The sequence below is a fragment of the Crocodylus porosus genome, unplaced genomic scaffold (genome assembly GCF_001723895.1).
Source record: "Crocodylus porosus isolate Cpor-Errol unplaced genomic scaffold, CroPor_comp1, whole genome shotgun sequence".
Taxonomy (NCBI): Eukaryota; Metazoa; Chordata; order Crocodylia; family Crocodylidae; genus Crocodylus; species Crocodylus porosus.
The window spans coordinates 18,968,975-18,989,616 of record NW_017728910.1 but is presented as its reverse complement, the minus strand read 5'-3'; the positions used below and the strand labels follow the sequence as shown (position 1 = coordinate 18,989,616).

Below are 20,642 nucleotides of genomic sequence, written 5' to 3'. Positions count from 1 at the left end.
TCCTTCCTGCCTTTTTTGAAGATGGGGACCACGTTGGCCCTCTTCCAGTCCTCCGGTACCTCACCAGAGCACCACGAGTGCTCATAAAGCCGTGCCAGGGGACTTGCAATGACCTCGGCCAGTTCCTTTCGAACTCTAGGGTGGAGATCATCCGGGCCGGCTGACTTGAATACGTCCAACCCCTCCAGAAGCTCCCTAACTAAATCCTCACTAACCCGTGGCCCAGAGCAGCAGTGTGCCTTGTTTCTGGCCAGGTGTCTGAAGAGCCGGTTATAAATAGCAAACCAGTGAGAAGGTGTGATGGAGCTTGCAAATAACTAGGGATAACAGGATCAGAGCATGCCCCTTCATTTCAGACCAACACTGTGATCACTGCACAGGGGGTGGACTGCCATAGGCTGCCTGAGATGCTGCAAACATGTTGCTTTGTCTGCTAAATGACCTATATTTTTGCCTAGTCCAAGGGACTGGTACCCAGTTACAATGGTGATTATCATGAACTGCCAGGGATGGAAATTACAGCTCTTTGCCACTGGGAAGCTGGTCATTTTGCTTCTGTTGCAAAGCATACCGGCCCCTTCTGTCCTCAATGGTTCATAATACAGTGGGTTTCCGTTAGGCCGTTCCGAGCCCAGGGCCGGCTCGGAGGAGGACTCCTATTCCAACAGCCAGGGCTCCAGTCTAGAATGAGAGGGCTAAGGTATCGATTTCCTGTGTAATCTTGGGCAAGTCATTGAGCTCCTCTAAACTCCAGCTGCAGCATGGGGATAATGATGCTGTGAGAACTATGGATGCAGGGCTAAGGAGTCATTACTTGCAACAGGGTTCTTCCTGAGCTGTGTGCGTGCGCGCAAAGAAAAAGACTTACACATTTGTACCAAAAGTAAGATGGTAAGTGCTGCGTGTGGGTATAGCATAGCATCATGCCTTGCGACCCAGGATCCTCCCTGAGTCTGTCCGACAGCACCCCAGATTCAGTCCCTCCAAAGTGGACCAGTGTGGCCATGTCAGGACCAGGAACTTGGGGTTGTTCTCACTGCTGTTTGGGACCATTATTTTAGCTTTCCAGACTAGGCTGATGGCAAAGGAAGGATGAAAATGAGTGGCTTCTGATACACAGTGAAGAGTCACAGTTGTGTACTAGCAGCCTATATCAGTGTGATCCTGATACTGCTGCCGAGCTGCCAGCATGATGGGGGTGGGACAGTGCAGGGACGGGAACCTGCCTAGGATGTGGCCACAGAGGCAGGAGGGGGAAAAAATCTGGGAGCAGGGATTTGCTGTGCGGATGTGACTACACTGCAACCTAGAGTCTATGTTCTTTCCATCCAAGTTCAGGTATTTCATAGACACTACTATCCAGGGCCAAGTCCCACTTAAAATGGAGTTTGGATTCAGATCACATAGCCAGCAGCGGATCAGGGAAAGCTTAACCTGTAAAACAACCTTGGACTTGGGAAGCATTAACTACGCCTGCTTTCCATTTAAGGGGTGGGGGGGGAAGCTGCAGTCGGGAAATTTTAAGGGCATGTTTCGATAAACAAAAAATCTTCAAACAACAGAGTTTGGAGATTTATAGTGAATCCTTTGATTTATTTGTATCTGTTCCAGGACCAAGATTGAGTTGAGCTGTTTTAATCAAACTGTAGCTTGGACTTCAGTGGGTTTTGCTTATATACAAGCAAAAAACCCCAAACAAACAAAACCCAACCACAACCCCTCCTCCCAAAAAAATAAAAAAAATAAAAAAATCAGGCTTTTGCTGTTTACTGGCTATACCAATCTCTAAGAACCACATTGACAGAGGGAGATTGGACACAGAATTGGAAGCTGCTGAACCCCACCTTGGTAAGAAGGCAGGGGTGCAAGTTTCTGTTTTACAGTTTGATTCAGAGGCCTTGTTTCCCAGCCACAGGAGTTAATTAGGCAGTGGAATAACTGGCCTTGCAAAACCATTAAAGGCTTGGACTAATTTTAATATCACTTCATCTTAATATGTGAAAGTAATTTGGTCCGCTGAACTGCTACCAGAAATAGAAACAGAACAGGTTAAATCCCCCCCGGGGTGTAACTGCTTGGGAAATATTCTTAACCCAGCCTGAACTGGGCCTTTGTTGTTATGTCTACACACTTCCCAGGTGTCTATATTCAGGGTGTTGTAAAGGGCCCCAGGATATCCAAGTGTCTGAGAGTGCCTTCAAACCGGGACCTTGGAGACAAAGTTGTTTTAATGGCATTTGAATGTATTTACAGGTGCAACATTGGGCTTGCAGTAATTTATACCTGAAAATTATAGGGGCAAAGATGGCAGGTAGAGATGGAAAATTATAGGGGCAAAAATGCCTAGACTCTGACATTTAGGCCATGTTTATACTATCAGAGGACTGCAATAGGGAGTGCCACAGTGACGTACCACACATGCTATACCCCAGATGGCTGTAATATTGCCTGTCTCACTATGGTACTGGGTACATGCCAGTTAGCACACCTGTGGGAGTGAGCCTATTCGTGTGTACTCAAGCCCACGCTAGGGCATTACATTATACTACATCCATTTTGGGGTGTAGCATGGGCACCGTGCTCCCCTGCAGCACTCCTAAACACCGTCTTTTGATGGTGTAGACAGACATGCCTTCTGTGCCTTGCTACACAGAGAAACACAAACAGCCATCTGCAGAAAGAAAAGCAGTTGCGGCAGTCGTGACACACACAGTAACGAGCCCAGATACATACGGTAATGAGTCACCAGCACAGATGCACTTGCAGTCTGGAAGGAAGAGGCATTCACTACAGACATTACAGGCTTTTGCATGAAGGAAGCAGATAACTGAGCTGCCTCAGTCCCACAGGGAATGAAGTTTAGTTTGCACTTACAGTGGTGCAGCCATAAAACTATTTTTTTTGCTCTATTTAGAAAACAACAAAAAAAAAAAAATCCCTGTTAATCATATTAGGAAACAAACAAGGAGTAGGCCAAATTCCAAGTGGGTGCAAATGGAGCTACAATGATTTACACACACTGGAAGTAAAATGTTTATCTGGACAGTATCTCTGATAAGCTTTCAGCATCCTTTTGCCAGCAAGAGGGCCAAACTGTGTTCCCTGGGCAGCCAGGTACAACCCCACAGACCTCAGTGGATTGTACTGGTGTAACAGAGGGTGGCATCTGGATGCCATGTCCAAGACAGACGTGGGTCTTCCTGCTGTCCTGATATTGCATGCATATCTGTAAAGGTGTATGAATACAATGCATGGGTGAAGCAACCTGTCCACAGAATATAAATGTGACAGGCACTCAGGACAAGATTGTACTTTTAAGTCACAGGGTGTGTTGGCAGAGGAAAGAAAGGGATGACATCAAATCAGTAGGAAATCCCAGCAGGCCCTGCCATGGGGGCAGACCTAAAGTCTCCAGCAAAGACCCTCAGCTTTGGTCTGTGCCAGACTAACTGGAGCATGGGAGCCCTTACTCCATACAGGTATCAGCAACTAATTTCAGAGCTAGCTGCTCTAAGCCAGGACGTATGGTGCCTTTAAGCAGCACTTGTGGTATTAGCCTGGCAGCTAGACCATTAGGAAGAACCATAGGGTATGTCTGAGTCCAGCAGCCTCAGTAAAATCTATTCCCTTTTTATTCATGATAGACTCACTTCAAGGCTAAGGACAGAAATTGCACATAAACCAGTATAAGTGATTGGAAACCAGTTCAAATTTGTAACACAACAAAAGTTCAGTACACACAAACTACTTTCAAAATGGCCCAAACCAGTTTAAGATAAACCTGGATGGATGTGGTATCAAACTTAGCTGATTTAGGGTAAATTGGTTTATTGAACTCTGTCTCAGATCCCCTCCAGATTCAAGTTAACTCATAGTTGCCCAGCATCCCAGGATGCTTTGCATCTCCCCCACAAAACCCCCCATCACAGGGTGGGCAGACTAGCCTTGGCCCAAGCTGTCTGCTCCAGCTGAGCAGGGAGGTGTGGTCTAGCACCCCCCAGCTTCTGGCCGGGGCATGTGGCTGCATTTCTGTAATCAGAAGTGAATGTCTGTTCAGTTGCTTATCGGTTTGATCCACGCAGGTTAGACCAGAGGTGGGCAATTATTTTGCGTGGAGGGCTACTTACTGAGTTTTGGCAAGCTGTCGAAGGCTACATTTTCCTCTCTGGTGCTAGGCAGGGGATTCTGGTTGGGGGTGGGGTGGGGCTGAGAAGGCCTTGCTGCTGGGTCCTGCCACTAACTTTCCCTGGGTCCTACTGCCCCTGGCTCCTGTCATCTTTAACAAGCAGCCAGGAGCAAATAAATACTAATTTTCTAAATTTTTTAGGGCCCCTGGGGCCAGATAGAATGGCCTGGTGGGCTAGATCTAACCCCTGGGCTGTATTTTGCTCACCCCTGGCTTAGACTAACCCACAAAGATTGAATCAATTCAGCCTTGAGCTTTTTGAGTATCTGTACTTAGCCCTAAAGAGACCATGTGCTCCACACTATATTGGAACAACTGCCCCCCTTTACTGCCCCTGTCAGATTTAAAGAACTGCATCTGTGCATGAACCCCTTGAACCTGCTACCTCAGGAGTACAAAGACTGAGGCTGTGTCTCACTCCTAAGCAGAAGCTGCATGTTTGGGGTGGGAAGGTGAGGGGCTGGGTTGCAGGGGCAGGTAGGGAAAGGGAGGAATGTTGAGTCCTCTCTCTCCTGGGGCACCAAGACACATTGAGGCCATGACAGTTAAACGATTTCCATTAATAGTCTGATTCTTCTTCCCTGGCTGAACATTTACTAAGAAGGATCTGTCTGATGAGGGTGGAGGGGGGTGGGGGCAGAAGTAGGTCAGGAGCTGGAAGCCTTGCACACATTAACACAGACAATAGCCCCAACAAAGTCAATAGCCCTCTGGAAATCCATCTGAGATGGGATTTGTTCCATTGTCCTACCTCAGAATTAATTTTCATTGTCTCTTCTGTGTGGTAAAGTAGGAGCTTTTGTCCAGAAGAAGTTAAGTTCACATACACCTGTAGGCAGGGGTACTGAGAGTTTTTCCAGCAGTCTGGACCGCAGCTAAATGAGCAGTTAAATGTTTCTGTGACGGATGCGTTGAGGAGTGTGCACTGAGCCTCTTCTGTCCAAACACTAAGTAGAAAAGAGAGAGGTTAGATAGCACCCAGTAAGAATGTGCAGTGAGCACTACAGACACCTTTGCCCCCCACTCCAGGCTACAATAGGGAGACCCTATAGTTGTTGCCTATATTGGTCTTGCTTTCCAAGTACACCTCATACACCACAGGCTGGGTCTTTAGTTCTGTGGCACATGAAGACTGTATGTCAGAAGTACAAATCCGGTGGCTTGATATGCATTACTTCCCTCCAGAGGTGAAAAGCAAAGGGGACTTCAAGTGTGGAGGGCATTTCCATGAGAATAAAGGCAACAAAGGCATCTAAGAACAAATGCAAAACACGTGCAGGAGACAGCAAAGTGTGTATGATTCACTCTGTGAGAGTAACCATTTTGAACTTTCAGGCTGCAGGGTCCAATTCACCTTAAAAAGCTTGGGACTTAGAAAATAACCTCACACTTACATAGATGTAGTGTCTCGCTTAGTTCCAACCACTATATGAAACTCTGCCGTGGGGAAGATTTTTCTAGTTCTAATTTTCGGTAGCTAAATCACCAGGTGAAATCACTGTTGAGAATTTCTGGCATACTTTCCATTTATAGGAGATGAAAAGTGGAGTAGTTACCCATTTGAAGTCCCAGCTATGTACCTGCTGGTGCACCCTATTTCTGCAGTGAGATAGAAATGAAAATACACAGTCCAAGTCTAGACGTTTCTTAGGGGCAAGAGTTACTGGAATGATACAACAAGCTGTTTTTTAAAAAGGTCTGGTGGTGTCCAGAGGGGTTCCTCTATCCCCCAGCACGTTTGACTTCGTTTGTTATAGAAAGGGTCCTCCCTTCCTGGCCCAGAAAAGCTGGGTCGTAGCTTCTTTCAGGATACGCCAACCCACTTCTTGATATAGTATAGCATCCCACCATGGGCATACTCTGATCCACACTGCATTACTACCCAACTTCCTAGTTTTCGCAGTCTTTGCACCTGGCACTCTTATAATTTTTAGTATGAAATGGGCTAATGGGTCAGACTGAAGTCTCACCCTCCAGTTGCTGAAGCTTAGGAAAGATGAGGTAGTTAGTGATCTCAAATGCACTTGTGGGTAATTATCTTTACAAGTATTTTGTGTTGGCCGTAATTAAGGTTGCAGGTTCCATTTATTTTTAAATGAATCTGTTAATACCTATGTTCGATTTGGTTATGATCACTCTGTTGAAATGATCTGTTAATAATCCTTTTATGAAAATATTAGCCTCTTGGATACTTGCCCCTCAAGCTAATATGGTGGGGAGCTGCTCTATCTGAGGGAGGGTGAGCTAGTGGTGACAGGAGAAGAACTGACAGCAAACCTCTTGGGTTCTGGTCTTGGCTCCTTCCCTGTCATTTCCCTCTGCTTTGACTTACTGCTGCATCAAAGAGGTATATAACGCCTACCTCATAGCCGAGTTGTGAGGCTTGCTTAATTAATATTTTGAAATTAATTAATATTTTTGCTTCGATACCTTTGGACAATTTTTCACATCGTTGATGGCATAACTCAAAGGAATGGGGCTGACCTTAATAGCCTCTATAATTGGCAATGATATTGCTAAGATGGTCTTGCAGACAGAGGGATTTAAAAATGTAAATACTCTTGGCTGTTTAACTAGCTTTTATCTCTATCTCCAAAACTAAACTTGGTCTGTGTTTTAGAAAGAGCGGAATAATCCCATGGCAGAGAATAAAGATACTGAAGATAAGGGCAATTAACCCTCGTGCATCAGGCTTCATCCTGATCGTTGCAGGGGTCAGGAAGGAAAATTTTCTTACAGCTGCACCATGACAAAACATATGCCTCCCCCCGCTCCTCTGAAGGATCAGAGGCAGGGTGGTGGGTTTGATGGACTCATGGTCTGATCCAGAATGACACATTTTTCGTTCCTATGTCTTCACCGATCAGAAGAGAAAAGTGTTACCAGCAAAACTGTTACAAATCTAGGGTGGGTTGGGTGTAGGGTTGATGCTTGAAAGCTGCTTTGAAACACAGCTAATGAATCATAGGCTAAGTTTCCGTTTCTTACCTAAGGGCAGCTGTGGAACGAGTAGAGAAAAATTAAGGGTGGTGTAATAACTATGGAAGATGATGTCTCGCTTCCTAATGCCTCGCTATATGTCAACTAGGATTTTACTTGTTAAAATGAAGGCATTAGCCAACATGGCAAGCTACCTGCTATAAAACAGCTTGATCCCTTTCCCAAATTAAAACTCCATTTTTCATTGCAATGTGTATTGTTTCTCTAGGCTGCTAAATATGATCGTTACTCCCTCCTGGATTAGGCAGCGGCTGTGTTGCACAGAGATAGCCACGGAGTACTTTATGGGCTTCAGTAGACCACAGATGAACTGATCTGGATATTACATGAAAGCCATACGGTGAGGGAAAGCGGGTATTGAGAATTCAGAACTGTGAATTTCCCTCCAACTCTAATTAAACTGAGGTTAAAACGTAAAGCCAATAATCAGCATACACGGACATGATTCTCCTCTTGCTTTTACCACAATAACTCCCTTGGTTTTGGTGGGGAGATGCCTGACTTATACTGGTGTAACTAGGAGCAGAATTAGGTCTTGCTTGACTAGAGGGAAAACCATAAAAAAAATCAGGTCAAAGTGGGAACCCGCGTGAAGTGAGCAGAAGCAGAGAGGCTGGAAACAGGGTAACGATATAAATTTACCTCTGCATATATGAACGCAGCAGCGTGATTCCCAGGAGGAAGTACATCATAATGGAGCACGCCATCATAGCCAGTCCTAGGAGTATGGCCCGGTCTTCTCCAGCTTTCAGAGCCGTGACTGTTTTCCTTTTGTCCAGTAGATCATGATCCCTGATTTTTTGGTAAATATTTCTGAGGTTGAAAATAATACATTCTTATGTGAAGTTCACATTTAATCAACGAACCCTCTAACGGGTGGGTAGTTCCACCTCCATACCCATCTCGTGGGAGAGAAAGGCTTAAGGTTCCTCAGTGGTCCTTTCAATTGGCTTCACTCTGACCTGACAGGGAACTTAGTCATCTCCAAAATAAATTACAGCCATTTCTGCAAAGGTAAAAACCTCTTATTGCAAAGATAAACATTTAGACACTTCACTGTGCCAACTCGGTAAAACTATCCCTCACGGAAATTGGTTGACTTTTTGGAGTTGTACCACTGTTGAGTTGACCCATCAACTCTTGCCCCATTCCCGTCAATAATACCAGGGTATTTTTGGTGGATATTTTCCTTGGGTCTACATTAATTATGCTACCCAGGCCAGGGTCTCACAACACCATAAGATCTTGCCATAAAGGCAAGACTTGTGGCGTCCTATGTGCCATAAGTCTGAGCCTGAGGAGGACATCCACCAACAGATTTTTAAAGGAGCCGTTTTGTTCTGCTATTAAAAAAACACAACAGGTTATTCCTCCCTCTAGCTGAGAGAGTCACTTTCTCATGTGTAAATGCTTCATCTCCAGGCGTCTGATGATCAGAGGTCATAGGGGCAAAGCGATGAAGTAGGAAAGTATTTGAGTACATTTCAAACACACTCAAACTTTGTGGGTTTAAAATGTACTTACAGACCTGAGGCTGGTCAAAAGCTCCTGTGTTTTCTGTTACGATTCTTTTAACTCATCCAGGCAGCATGCGATGTATGTGAACTGCATACCTCTGAGCCCTGGCACCACCATAAAATGGCCATAGTAGCACACGCAGGAGTAGTTCCTCTTCTACTGTCTGTAAAATGGCAGGTGAGCAGCATCAACATGAGCATTATTTTGGGTTCTGACAAACCCACAACTCATCTATGCTGAAACTGTAAAGTTTCACTTGCCCTTATAAAAAGGATAATATCATCTACAATAACAGATCAACACAATGACATTTTAAGTAGTGTTACTGCTTCCTACAGGCATAGTAACGTAGTCACATTTATAAGCATTGTTTCTGATGCAAAATCATAGACGGGACTGGGCCTGCTTCCAAGGGGGCAAAAGGTTTTATCAAGACGTTCTTCAGCATTCATAATACTATGGATGAAAATGTGTTGATGTGTCTTTATTATTTTTATGACTCATCTACTTTTCTTTGAACTTTTCTTGTCATTACTTTCTCCAGATAATTTTCCTTCTGAAGTTTCTAAATTCCCTTCAAATTTACTTTCTTTGATTCCCTTAGTTTCTCTTCAAAAGCCAGTTCCTTAAAAACTTGATAATATTGTCCTACTTGGAAACAAAAGGGTAATCCATCCCACTGAGGATTTCTTCAGTGTTGTCGGAAATATTTTGTGACTTCTTGGACTCTTGCCTTCAAAGAAGTGACGTAAAATAATAATGAAATGCTACTTTCCTATTATTTATCAAAATGTATTTAACTCTGATAGCTGCTATTAAGATTTGCTTTGTTCCCAAATGAAAGCAGGCAGAAAGGTAGCAATAGTCATACAGTTCCAGAACATTAGCCAATCACCCAGCATAACTTATGTCAGTCTGTAGACATAAAATAGACATGGTGCAATCAGTCATTAATGTCACTAGAACAACTGAAACATAAAAGTGATTCAAATGGACAATTTAAAAACAAATAGCTAATTGAATATGGTTACAAATGTTTCCCACATGGCCTGAAGCCAAGAAATGTGCAGTGAAAGGTAAAAAGACGGACTACGAGGTATGTTGTAGAAACAGTCTACGAGCACTGTATAGTAAAACTCTGCTGATTCAGTTTAAGACTCATCAGCCATGGCAAATAAGTATCTGTTGATGGGGTCGTGGTCCTTAATATATTTGATCTAATGGCTTTTTCCTTGAAACACTGCAATAAGCAAGTTGCTATAAATATTGCAAGTACAGGGCTAAATGGTTTTTGGTGCCACAGACCTGAGAAAGGGGTGCTTTCAGTCCAGATGTGTCAATCCAGAAGCTGCCCCAGAAGATACTACTAATGGGGCATGGGCAGAAGTTATATTTGCCATACAATTGGCCCCTTGAAAGCGCTCTACAGCTGTGCTGTGACACGTGTGTGCGGCTGAAGACTGCTTCAAAAGTGGCCATTCATGCAACAAATTAACCCTTATTTAATGAGGGATCAAATGAAGGTGCTCCAAAGTGAAGCACCTTAGGAAACTTGTGTTCCCTGGGGTCAAGCTGTCAATGCAATTGGGGCTGAACTGATACAGCCCAGTCCTGCCCTTGGTGCTGTCTGCAGAAAGGGTCGCGGGAGGGAGGAGGAGGAGAGGAGCTGAGGGATGGGGTTTTTCCAGCCTGAACTGGCGGGGGTGGTGGTGCTGCTGCATGAGTCCAGCCTTGACCACAGGACAAACAGGCAGGCTCTATCCTCCTCCGCTCCCTCCCCCTGCAACAGGTGAATTTCTGGTGGGTCAGGGGAGGGGGGTCACTTTATGCAAAGCGCCATGAGTTAGAGCAGGGACTTGCGTGTCTGTCAGCACTCATAGTGTCTGCACCACATTGAAATGTGCCAGCTAGTGCCACATGGAAACACACCCAGCACATTTACTGCTCTTCCCTGAGAACTGCATGCTGCACAGCTGTCACGTCAGCGCAATTCCTCCAATAAATGCTGAGAACTGGCTGGGGTGGCCCACACAAGAAGCTGCACGACACTATTTCAGTCTTGGATACAGGTTGAATGAGGGGTAGGGCACGTTTTCATGGCATGACAGTGCACATGTGCCTTAAGTCACATTTCCTCCCCTTCTTTGTTCTTGACCCAGCTGGGGCTTATGGATATGTAACTTGCTGCTAACTGATACCAGCTAAGACCTGACTATTCTGATGCGGTCCCTGTGCCAGCCAGAGAGCCAAAGGGCTGGAAGCTGGGGCTTTGCATCGTTCTCGCCTTTCCTGCCTCTCAGTGGGGAGGAGGATGATGACACGTGGCACTTGCTTACTTTGATGAACGCTTACCCAGTGCTTGAATAGCCTGTGCTGCAAAGACAGGGGGGTTCCTACTCTGCCTCACTCCCACAGCTGGTTCAAGTCACAAGCTAACCTATGTGCAGTGCATTCAGCAAAGCACCATAACCCCAGCTCAGCTGTGGCAGCAAAGTCCTTCTGTGGGTTATCCTTCACGCCCCTGCTAAAGTCCAAGCCACTCCACGTGGCTTTGTGGCACGGTGGCTTGTGCATGCCTGTGCTTCTCTGCTGGATAAAATTGGTCATAAGGGTGAGTTATTGGTACAGTCAAGGAGCTGCTCTTGTTTGCTGAGGAGAAGGAGTGCTGTGCTAAGGCAGCTGATCTCTGGTCTCACTGCTGCATAGCCACAATGAGCTGACTCCAGTGGTGTGTATTAATGGAGCCACAGATCACTCCAGCCTGGACATTACAGCTTCGTGACTATGTCTAATAAATGTGATAACAGTTAAAAACTCTCCTAATGTGTAGTGCTTTTTTCTTTTAACAACAGAATCCAAGGCATGAGAACATGAGCTCTCCTAGGTCATCTTTTTGCCATTTGTATAAAGGAATTAATGGCTAAATCCTATTTCACACTGCACCAAAATGGCACAGATGGAGTCATGTTAACTGCCGTTTTTGGCACTTACGTACAGTTTGAGATTCAGCTCTGGATGTGCAAGTGTGCAGGTGCCCATTGGGCATGCTCAGTAGGGCTGTGCTCTGGCTGGGCAGGTGCACGGTGCAACAGGATCACCCAGGTACGTGTGTAAGCCTGGGTAATATTTTAGTCACAGAGAAACCATGACTAGCAGGACTGGAGGAAGAGAAAGAAAATGGCCCTCATGCCTTTTAGGTTGGAGGAAGAGTGTCCAGAGAAGAGCTGCAAAAGAGTCTGGATAATGCCTCTCACCTTGCCTAATGGTTGGAGCACTTCCAATGGGAAGCAGATCTTGGTTCAAATACCCTCTGGGTGAGGGGAACCTAAAAGCTGGGTGTCCCTCTTCTCTGGGCCAGTGCCCTAACCACTTGGCTACTGGGCGCTCTTCCCCTACTGCTGCCACTGCTGGGTGAAGCAGAATCCCAGCTTGCCGAAGCCTGCAGTTAAGCAAATGCTTGTGCCACCGAGGCACCTAAAAGGAAATGGGATGTGGCCCTCAATATGTCAAGAGCCCAAGATGATGCAATTCCTTGCTCTCCAAATTGCTTCCGTTGCCATTTGCCCTGCTACCCGTCCAGCTTCCCCTTATCAGGCTGGTCCTGTGGTACAGCATGGCTCCCCACAAGCTCTGAAGCAACTTGGCTGTTGTGTGGGATGAGGTAGTGGTGAAGGGCAGGTAGACTCTTCCTCTCTGCTCTCTCTACAGCAGCGGGGCAGGGCCCTCCACCTTGCAGTACCTTGCACACCTAAGTCCAGGTGAGGGTTCAGGAGGACCTTATGTGAGGACAATAGGCAGCACAGACTATATTTAGTCATCCTGAGACCTGCAGAGGCAGAGACAACTACAGGGTCTGTCAGAGTCCAGTAGCTTTCTCAAAGAAATCCATTTATACTCTTCACAGCCAAGAGCTATTTCTGCTCTAGGCTGAGGAACATTGCCTTTACTTTGTAATAGCTTGGCTGATGGGAAGGGGCCTGGTAAATACATGATCTTGAGGATCTGGTCTGTTGATGTAGGGGCAGACCAGAACTCCTTCAAGATGCTAAAGTGGTTAACATACATTAGGGGGAATTGCATACTGCATCTGTTGAAAGAACTACAGAGCTCTCGAAACCTCTACACCACCAGCGTGGCCCATCTTCACCCATCATACTTGGCCACAATAGCTAGTCTACTCTGATGCTTCCAGGGAAGCTGTTTTTGAACATGCCCACTCCTGTTTGCACTTGCCAAACCCAGAAGCAAGGCAGGGAAGCTGCTCCAAGATTAGGTGGGTGCAGACAGAAGTGCAGCTCCCTGCTGTAACTGAGAATGCTTTGCAGGAACTGCTCTGAATTACAACCATCTCCTGGACCAAACAGAAGTTCACTATTGGTTCTAGGGGGGAGGGGAATCTAGCTGCTGGCTGTGGCCTGCAGCCAATTTCCCCTATCAATGGCCCCTCCTCTCTCCCCGGCTGTCCCTGTTTCACAATGGGAGTGGGGAAGAGGAGCAGGAGAAGCTCATTCTAGGGGTTCCCCAGCCAGCACTAGAGGGAAGAGTACACCCACCCCACCATCCAGTGGAGGCTGAAAAAACTTGAGACCAAACTCCCTCTGCTCCCTTTCCCATTCTGAAAACAGTGAAAGGCTGTCAGGCAGTGCAGACATAAGTTACAGAAGATGCTATGTTTTGAAACATCTTCATATGAACCCTCATGCAATGAGGGTTCAGATTTTCACCCGATCAGCCATTTTTGAAGAAGTTTGCAGCCATGCACTTGTGTTTAATCAAGGCTATAGACCACTTTCTGTGACCAGACTGGTGAAAATTGTCACTTCTGTCTGCACCCTGTATGTAGATGTACGAACTAATTTCTACCCTCTCCTCTGCAACTAAGAGCTACAGGTCCCATCTGAAGAGGTGTTGCCTTTTGCAACATCCAGCATGTTTATTAGTACTTCAAATGCTCATTTTCTCTCAGGGTTAGGTTTTGTGTTGGCAGGATCTGTGAATGAAGCAAATGTGATGAACGGGGATCTCAGGATTACTCCCTATTTCAGACATCCCACATGAAATATCTACAATCATCTACTACCCAAGTGACCAGGATATACTGGATTTAAAAAACCCCACACAAACTCACGTACAAAGTCTAAATGAACTGGCTAATTGAGATGCTCTCTACCCTGACAGCAGAGTCATGTGGGAATCAGGTGGGGATACACATCTGAATTATTCGGAATGACTTTGAAACCTGATTCAGTTTTCTGATATCACAATTATTATGCAGATGCCAGTCAGACTGCCTCATGTGAAGGGTTTGCAGGAAATCCTTGAATGTAGAGGTCAAATAAAAACCTGGATGTTACCTGCAGAAATCCTGGTGCTAAGTGCTCAGGGACTTTCTGTGCTCTGCAGCTGATTTCTTTCTATTATTTTTTATACAATATGTCTGGTTGAATCAAGTTTTGTTGTTATGAGATCTGCAGTGACACAAGAAAACTCACTGTGGTGCCTGATCCAGACCCCAGTGAAATCTGTGGAAGGAGGCTCCCTGATGTGACCATGCTTTGGAGCAGGCCAAGCAGGACTATCTAAATCCTATCCTATCCTCACCTTGGGGTGGCTTCAATCTACTTGCCCCCAACTCCAGTGGGGCTGAGAAAACTCCTGAAGACCTCCCTCTCCTGCCTTCTCCCCACTCCCATCTAGAGACAGTAACAGAACTAGTAAGGGACAGAGGCAGGTGAAGATGTAGCCTCTCTCCGTGGATCAGCTCCAAATTAGAGCTGATTCTCCACCCTCCTGATCCAACACCTAACATCTGTTGGGTCAGGAGGATCAGTCTAACTCAGGCGGGCAATTATTTCAGGCGGAGGGCCGCTTACCAAGTTTTGGCAAGCCGTCGAGGGTTGCAAGGGTAGCCCTGCCCCTTGACAGGTGCCCCACCCCCTGGCCACCCCTGACCTTTGACACCAAAAGTCCCTCCCCTTGCCCCCACCTCAGAAGTACTCTTTTCAGCAAGGGTTTGCCATCTCTGAACCAGAAAAATACCAAATTATATTCTAAAAATCAAACATCTACTATGTTCATTAGTTTAATTTGAAAAAAATATTTTTGTCCTGATTTACATGTGTTTGTGTAGTGTACATAGAGTGATTGTACAATAGCTTAAAATGAAGTCTTACTCTTGTATATTGTAGGGGGGTAGGCTAGTGGGTATGGGGGGGTGTGGGGTTTGTGAAGGATTGATAGGCATGGGGGTTGTGTGTGTATGTGGGGTAGGGGAGCATGTGGGTGTGTGTGTGGATATGTGGTGTGGGTGGGTATGTGGGGGGAGGGTGGCTGGAGACGGCTGTGGCATGTGTGGAGAGGGAGGATTTGCCCACAGCCCCCCATGGCAGGCAGAGCCCCTCCAGTGCTTCTCCAAACCTGGGCTCTGTACTCTTGATGCTCCTGGCCTTGGGGCACCAACATGGCCCCTTGCTCCCATTCATGATTACTTCCCCCTCCATCTGCCACTGCTGCCTTTCTGCTACTTCCCCATTCCCCTCCCCAACTTGCCACTCTGGCACCACATCCCAGCTGCACGGCCAAGACCGCAGGACACAGGAGGAGCTGGACCAGCCCGGCTGGCACTGCATGGAGCCGGCCAAGAATCACAGGGGCCAGGCCAGCTCCTGCTGCATCCTGCAGTCCCAGCACTGCAGCTAGGAACCACGTGGTGCTGGAGTGATTGGTGAAGGGGTGGAGGGGAGTGGTGGCAGTGGTGGGCAAGTGACTGTGGCAGGTGTGGAGAGTGGGAGTGAGCATGTGGGAGGAGTGCAGCAACAGCTGGGCGAGAGTGCAGGGCTGTGCCGGTGTCCTGGGGCCAGCGCCAGCAGGGCCCAGAGCGGGGTGGCAGTAGCACGGGGCAGGGACTGGCAAGGGCTTTGGAGCTGGGCCGGGCTGCACCAGCAGGGAGAGGAGGAGCCGGTTTGTCTCCAGAGCCCCTGCTGACCCCTTCCTCGCACTTCTGCCACCCTGCGCTGGCCCTGGTCCCAGTGCACTGGTGCAGACTCCGTGTTCCCTCTGCACTCCCACGCGCCACTCACTGTCCCTTCCCCGCTGCCTGCTGCAGCTTTCAGTGCTTCCCTGCATGCGGTTGCTTGGTTCTTCCAGCGGCTTCTTTTGGGTCCTACTGCCCCTGGCTCCTGTCAACTTTGATAGGCAGCTGGGGAAGATAAATATTAATTTTCTAAATTTTTTAGGGGCCTGCAGGTCGGACAGAATGGCCTGGCTGGATTTGGCCCACGTGCCATATTTTGCCCACCCCTGGTCTAATTCATGGCAATTTCTATGAATTGCCATGAGTTAGACTTGGGAGCTGCACTTCTGTCTGCACCCTTGTAAAATGACTTTGCTCAGGAGTCCCAAAACTGCCTTAAAAAAACCCAAACCAGTTGATGTTTAAGATGAGTAGATAAAATACACACATTTAGGCTTCAATCATGCCAACACAGGCCTGTTTATTACTTCCTACAGGGAAAGTAGCTTGCTCATTTGTGTAAAGCTACACGGGTATATAAAAGTGTTGTCAGGATTAAGGCCATTTAGTGCTTATCATGTGGGTTCCCTCAAAAAGCTACATTTGCAGAGCCAGTTATACCACCATCTTGGTGTTTCAGGCCATAATTTTCTAGTCTGATGGTCGAAGAACAAAAATTCTTCTGAAGGAATCATTATGAGAGGAGGGTGGGGGTGGAGAAACTGTTTCATTTTGACTTCTGAAATGAACTTGCAGAGACAGTAGCTCCTTCTGAGGCCATGAAGCCTGCCAAGGACATACATGCAAGGGTTTCTGGGAAACTGCACCTCAAATTCTTGAAAACAGAACTTGTGTTGTGTGTGTGTGACGGCACAGCAGGGTGAAAACTGTCGGGATGGTAGCCCCTGCAGAGGCCACGAAGCCTGCCAAATTTCAAGGAGACAGGTCTAGGGGTTTCTTGGAAACTGCACCTCAAGCTGCTAACAAGCAAAACTCGAGTTCGAAACGAGTCGAAACAACGTCGAAATGAAACAGCTGGCGAAATTTCGCACAGCCCTAGTGGAGAGGTATGGGAGGGGGGGGTGGGAAGAAGGGAGAAAGGTTTCATAGTTTATACTTTCATAGTTGGTAGGGTCGGAAGGGACCTGAGCAGATCATCGAGTCCAACCCCCTGCGATAGCAGGAAAGAGTACTGGGGTCAAACGACCCCAGCAAGGTGTACATCTAGCCTCCTCTTAAACACCCCCAGGGCAGGAGCCAGCACCACTTCTCTTGGAAGCTGGTTCCAGATCCTAGCCGCCCTGACCGTGAAGTAGCGCCTCAGAGGTAATTCTCTGTAATTCATCCCTTATTTGAAATGGTGATTTTGTAGGTGCTAGAAATCACCGAACATGTTAGCAGTAGAGTTCATCCTATTGGCAAAATACTTCCTTTGTTAACTCCTCTCCTTTTGTATTTCTGAGACTCTAGTTGAGATGCTCTGATTATAGTTTTCTGTTTCCTTCTATTCACTCTGCTATGGTATCTATTACTTGTATGGCACTTATAGTGTCTGATACACGGGTGCTCACAACTGACTGCGAAAAAACCCACTACAGCTATGTCTACTATAGCAGGGGTAGGCAACCCTTGGCACATATGCCAGAGCGCGGCACGCAAAAACATTTTGCTTGGCACATGTGCCTCGGGGCAGACAGAGAGGAAGCCACAACAAGGATCAGGCCCTTGCAGCTTCCCCCACCTTCTACCCCTGGCATGTCAACATCTAACAAGTTGAGGCTGTGGGTGTTTTGGGCGCTCTGCCCCAAACTGTTGCCTACCCCTGTACTATAGTGTTACTGCAGCAAGCAATGCCGAGACTTCTGCTGGGTGTATAATGCTAGCTGCTGTGTGGTACTGCAACCTCGAAGGGCAACATGGAAGGCAATGGCCAAATTCTGATTGGGATGAATCAGAGTAAAATCAGGCCCACATTGCTGTAACTTCCTTCATGTAGAAGAATTTAATGAATAATGCACAGTGTAGATGCTGCCTGACATGCTCAACCTCCTGCCTGAGGAAGGCTGCTGATGGGCACCCAATGCAAGTGGGCTGCCATGTGCTAGGAAGAGCTGCCTACTTGCTGTGTTTGTGTGGCATGATGCGAGGGGGGTGACTGTCAAAGGCACTGAGTGCTGACAGCCTCAGTAGCACGAGGTGCTCATTACCTCTCTGATCCACATCGTATATAAATATCTATCCCAGGTCTAATCCATATCTCCGTATCAAGGCAGAGGGATGTATTTTCTCAGAGCACAAAACAATGACGAGGGAGATTTGTGAGGGCACGGGAACCAGTGAAGTGCCCAGTTTGTAGGGACCGTTTATAGGAGTTAGCCACCAAAGTGATCTTTGAAAATCTCCCACTAAATACTTCACAAAACATACAGCTTTGGCAGGGCCAGGTTTTCAAAGGGGGGCAATGCCCACATGGGAACCAGATTTGCTGAAGAGCCCTGCTCCCCTTTCCACATCAGAATGAGCAGGCAGATTTTCCGTGTCGAGTCCATGTTGGGCACCGAAGGCCACAAGCATATTTTCTAAAGCAGATGCCAGAAGTAATCTCTCATTAGAATTAACAGTGTGCTCTGCTAATTGGCGGCGTGGATGCATTTTCCTCTGTTTTTGTTTCACCAAGGTCTGAGTTTTTGTGATTACATTACTAGTGTCTGCAAGGGCAACAGAGGAGAGAAAAGAGGAAGAGAAAAGAAAGGGAAATGTGCCCAGGTTGTGACAAGACAGGCTGTCTGGCGAATCTCTCTACAAAGGGGAGATATTTTGGAAGGACGAAGCTAAGCATTACCAGGCGATTGTTCTTTCATCAGTGAGATTTAACTTCTTTCATTCCCAACTGAGTGGTCCCTTTGTCTGTGCACTTTAAGCCTCTCTCTCCCTTTCATTCTCCTCTGTGTAATTCCCCCCTTCCCAAGGGAGATCTAGTTAACTTGTGTTACTCCTGTCTCCTTCAAACCAATCCTCTCCTGCGGTACTGATTAAATGAGCTGGTCATTTCATAGAAATCCCTTCATCCTGTTTGTCTTCAGCTTAGGACTGTGAAATGATTCACTTACCCATAGGCACACACTCAAGAACTCTCTAATTCAGTCCAAACTAGGAAGGGTGAGGGGTGATGTTCTCGCTGAAGATGGCCTGGCCAGGGTCATCTCAGTGGCAGCGTGCTCCTCAGCTGAGGAATGGTAGCTGGAAGCCTGATGCTTTGCAGAAGGTACACCTTTAAAAAGGTGTGCCAGCCTCAGAGGTGCTCACCATGCAAGTGGCTTTGCTAGGGACAAGACAGACCTGGGCCACACCTCCGGTACGTCAGATCACTCCCTTTTTAGTTAGACTGCACCAGAGAGCACCTGTATTCATGAAGGCAACCTATTCTCTGGGAACATCTAATCTGTGGCTCTCCCTCCTCCCCCCTGCACTACCATATCAGGACAGCCAGGATCTGACTTTTCACATAAAACGGATTAAGAAACCACCCCAAACCCCAAATAGATATCGATGCAATTTACCTTTTCTCATCATGTCTGTAAGAGGTGGAGCCCCGGCCACTGGTCCAAATAAACATCTTAGAGGATTGCCCGTTGGTGCCTTTGCTTACTGTGGAGGGACGATGGAAGGACCTAGGAGGAGATGGAAAGTCTTTGTCACGGTCTGTCTGAAACTTCCCAGACCACGCTGCGTCCATCACGCCAAGCCCCCCCAGTCTGGGCTCTGATCAGCGCTGGGAGTGCTCAGTGGGCTCTGATCCGTGGAGACAGGCCTTCTGACTATTCAAGGTGATATGTAAAATAATGGAGATGACTTTTCTTTTCTCTTCCAGGAACTTTAATTGAGATTAAATTATCTTCTACTTCTCTCTCCCTCTCTCTCTTTTAAAGCTAGTACTAGCTCCTGTCAGAGCTAAGACAGCATTTGGTTGCCTGTATTTGCTGCTTCTACAAGCGCTTGTGCTGGATTCACCCTAGAAGCACTTGCATGCCCTTTGGAGGCTGAAAAACTTCACGTTTGAGTGTACGCAGCATTAGCTAAACACGACTCTTGAAACCTGTTCTATTCCCATCACTTTTTGCATGTTTTCCTACCCACCCAGGCTCTCTTTATCCATTTGTTCTAAGTAGAAATGGATTTGAAATAATGATGTGAGCCCATGGCGTTTCAAGAATGCTCCAATCTGTTACCAAACCCGTGGTTAAATCGAACTGCAGTAAAATCCCTCTCCCAGCTGCCACACTGATTGGCGCCTCTCAAGAGACTCATAGCAACTTGACCAGGTGCTCCATCGCTACTTGTGGCCATTGATGCATGCAGAGTAAATGTTGAGGACAGGTTGTTTTTCTTTCTCTGTTGTTCATATAATGGATTAACTCTTTGATCTCCAGGAAATTGCTCCTCGGTATCATCAGGCATAGGCTGATCTTTCTGACACCGGATTCTTCCGTTCCCCCACCATTTCTGGGGGTGAAATATAAATGACAAGGCTGGATGTTTTTTATTAGTCTCAGTTCTGAGACCCTAAATCAGGCAAAACTCCCAGAGACCATCCCCAATGCTGCAATTCAGGCTTTCCTTGATTGATTAACTTGTTTTGGAAATGTATCTGATATCAATTTAAAAGGATCCCTTTTCACACAAGCAAATCCATGGTCCACATCTGCTTAGCTGAAGGGTGTGCGGTTGTTGCAGAAGTAGGAAAAGCACTTGGTTTCTTAAATTGGGTACCAGTTAATTTCCTCCTACCTTCTCTTTCAGTGCCGTAGCAAGGAAGTTTGATGCCCGGGCGGCAGCCAGCCCTCGCCCCGTGCACAAATCCAGGGGGCACATGCCCCCCCCCAGCTACCCAGGGAGTGCATATAGTGGTGGGACCCCTCCCCAACC

General features: G+C 46.9%; 1 protein-coding gene across 6 annotated transcripts in view; it reads right to left on the bottom strand.

Moving 5' to 3' along the window:
• Nucleotides 1-20,642, bottom strand: part of LOC109308453 (calcium-activated potassium channel subunit beta-2) — a 183,113-nt gene that overhangs the window by 8,323 nt on the left and 154,148 nt on the right. For 5 of the 6 annotated variants that reach the window (XM_019532753.1, XM_019532755.1, XM_019532751.1 and 2 more), the window contains 3 exons: nucleotides 19,277-19,387; nucleotides 7,829-7,999; nucleotides 4,938-5,133 (listed from right to left, as the gene is read on the bottom strand). In XM_019532753.1, the coding sequence (XP_019388298.1) occupies nucleotides 4,938-5,133; nucleotides 7,829-7,999; nucleotides 19,277-19,332 (423 nt within the window). In that variant the 5' untranslated portion in view covers nucleotides 19,333-19,387. The remainder of the gene's footprint in view (nucleotides 1-4,937; nucleotides 5,134-7,828; nucleotides 8,000-19,276; nucleotides 19,388-20,642) is intronic. The other variant, XM_019532756.1, reaches the window with a different exon arrangement.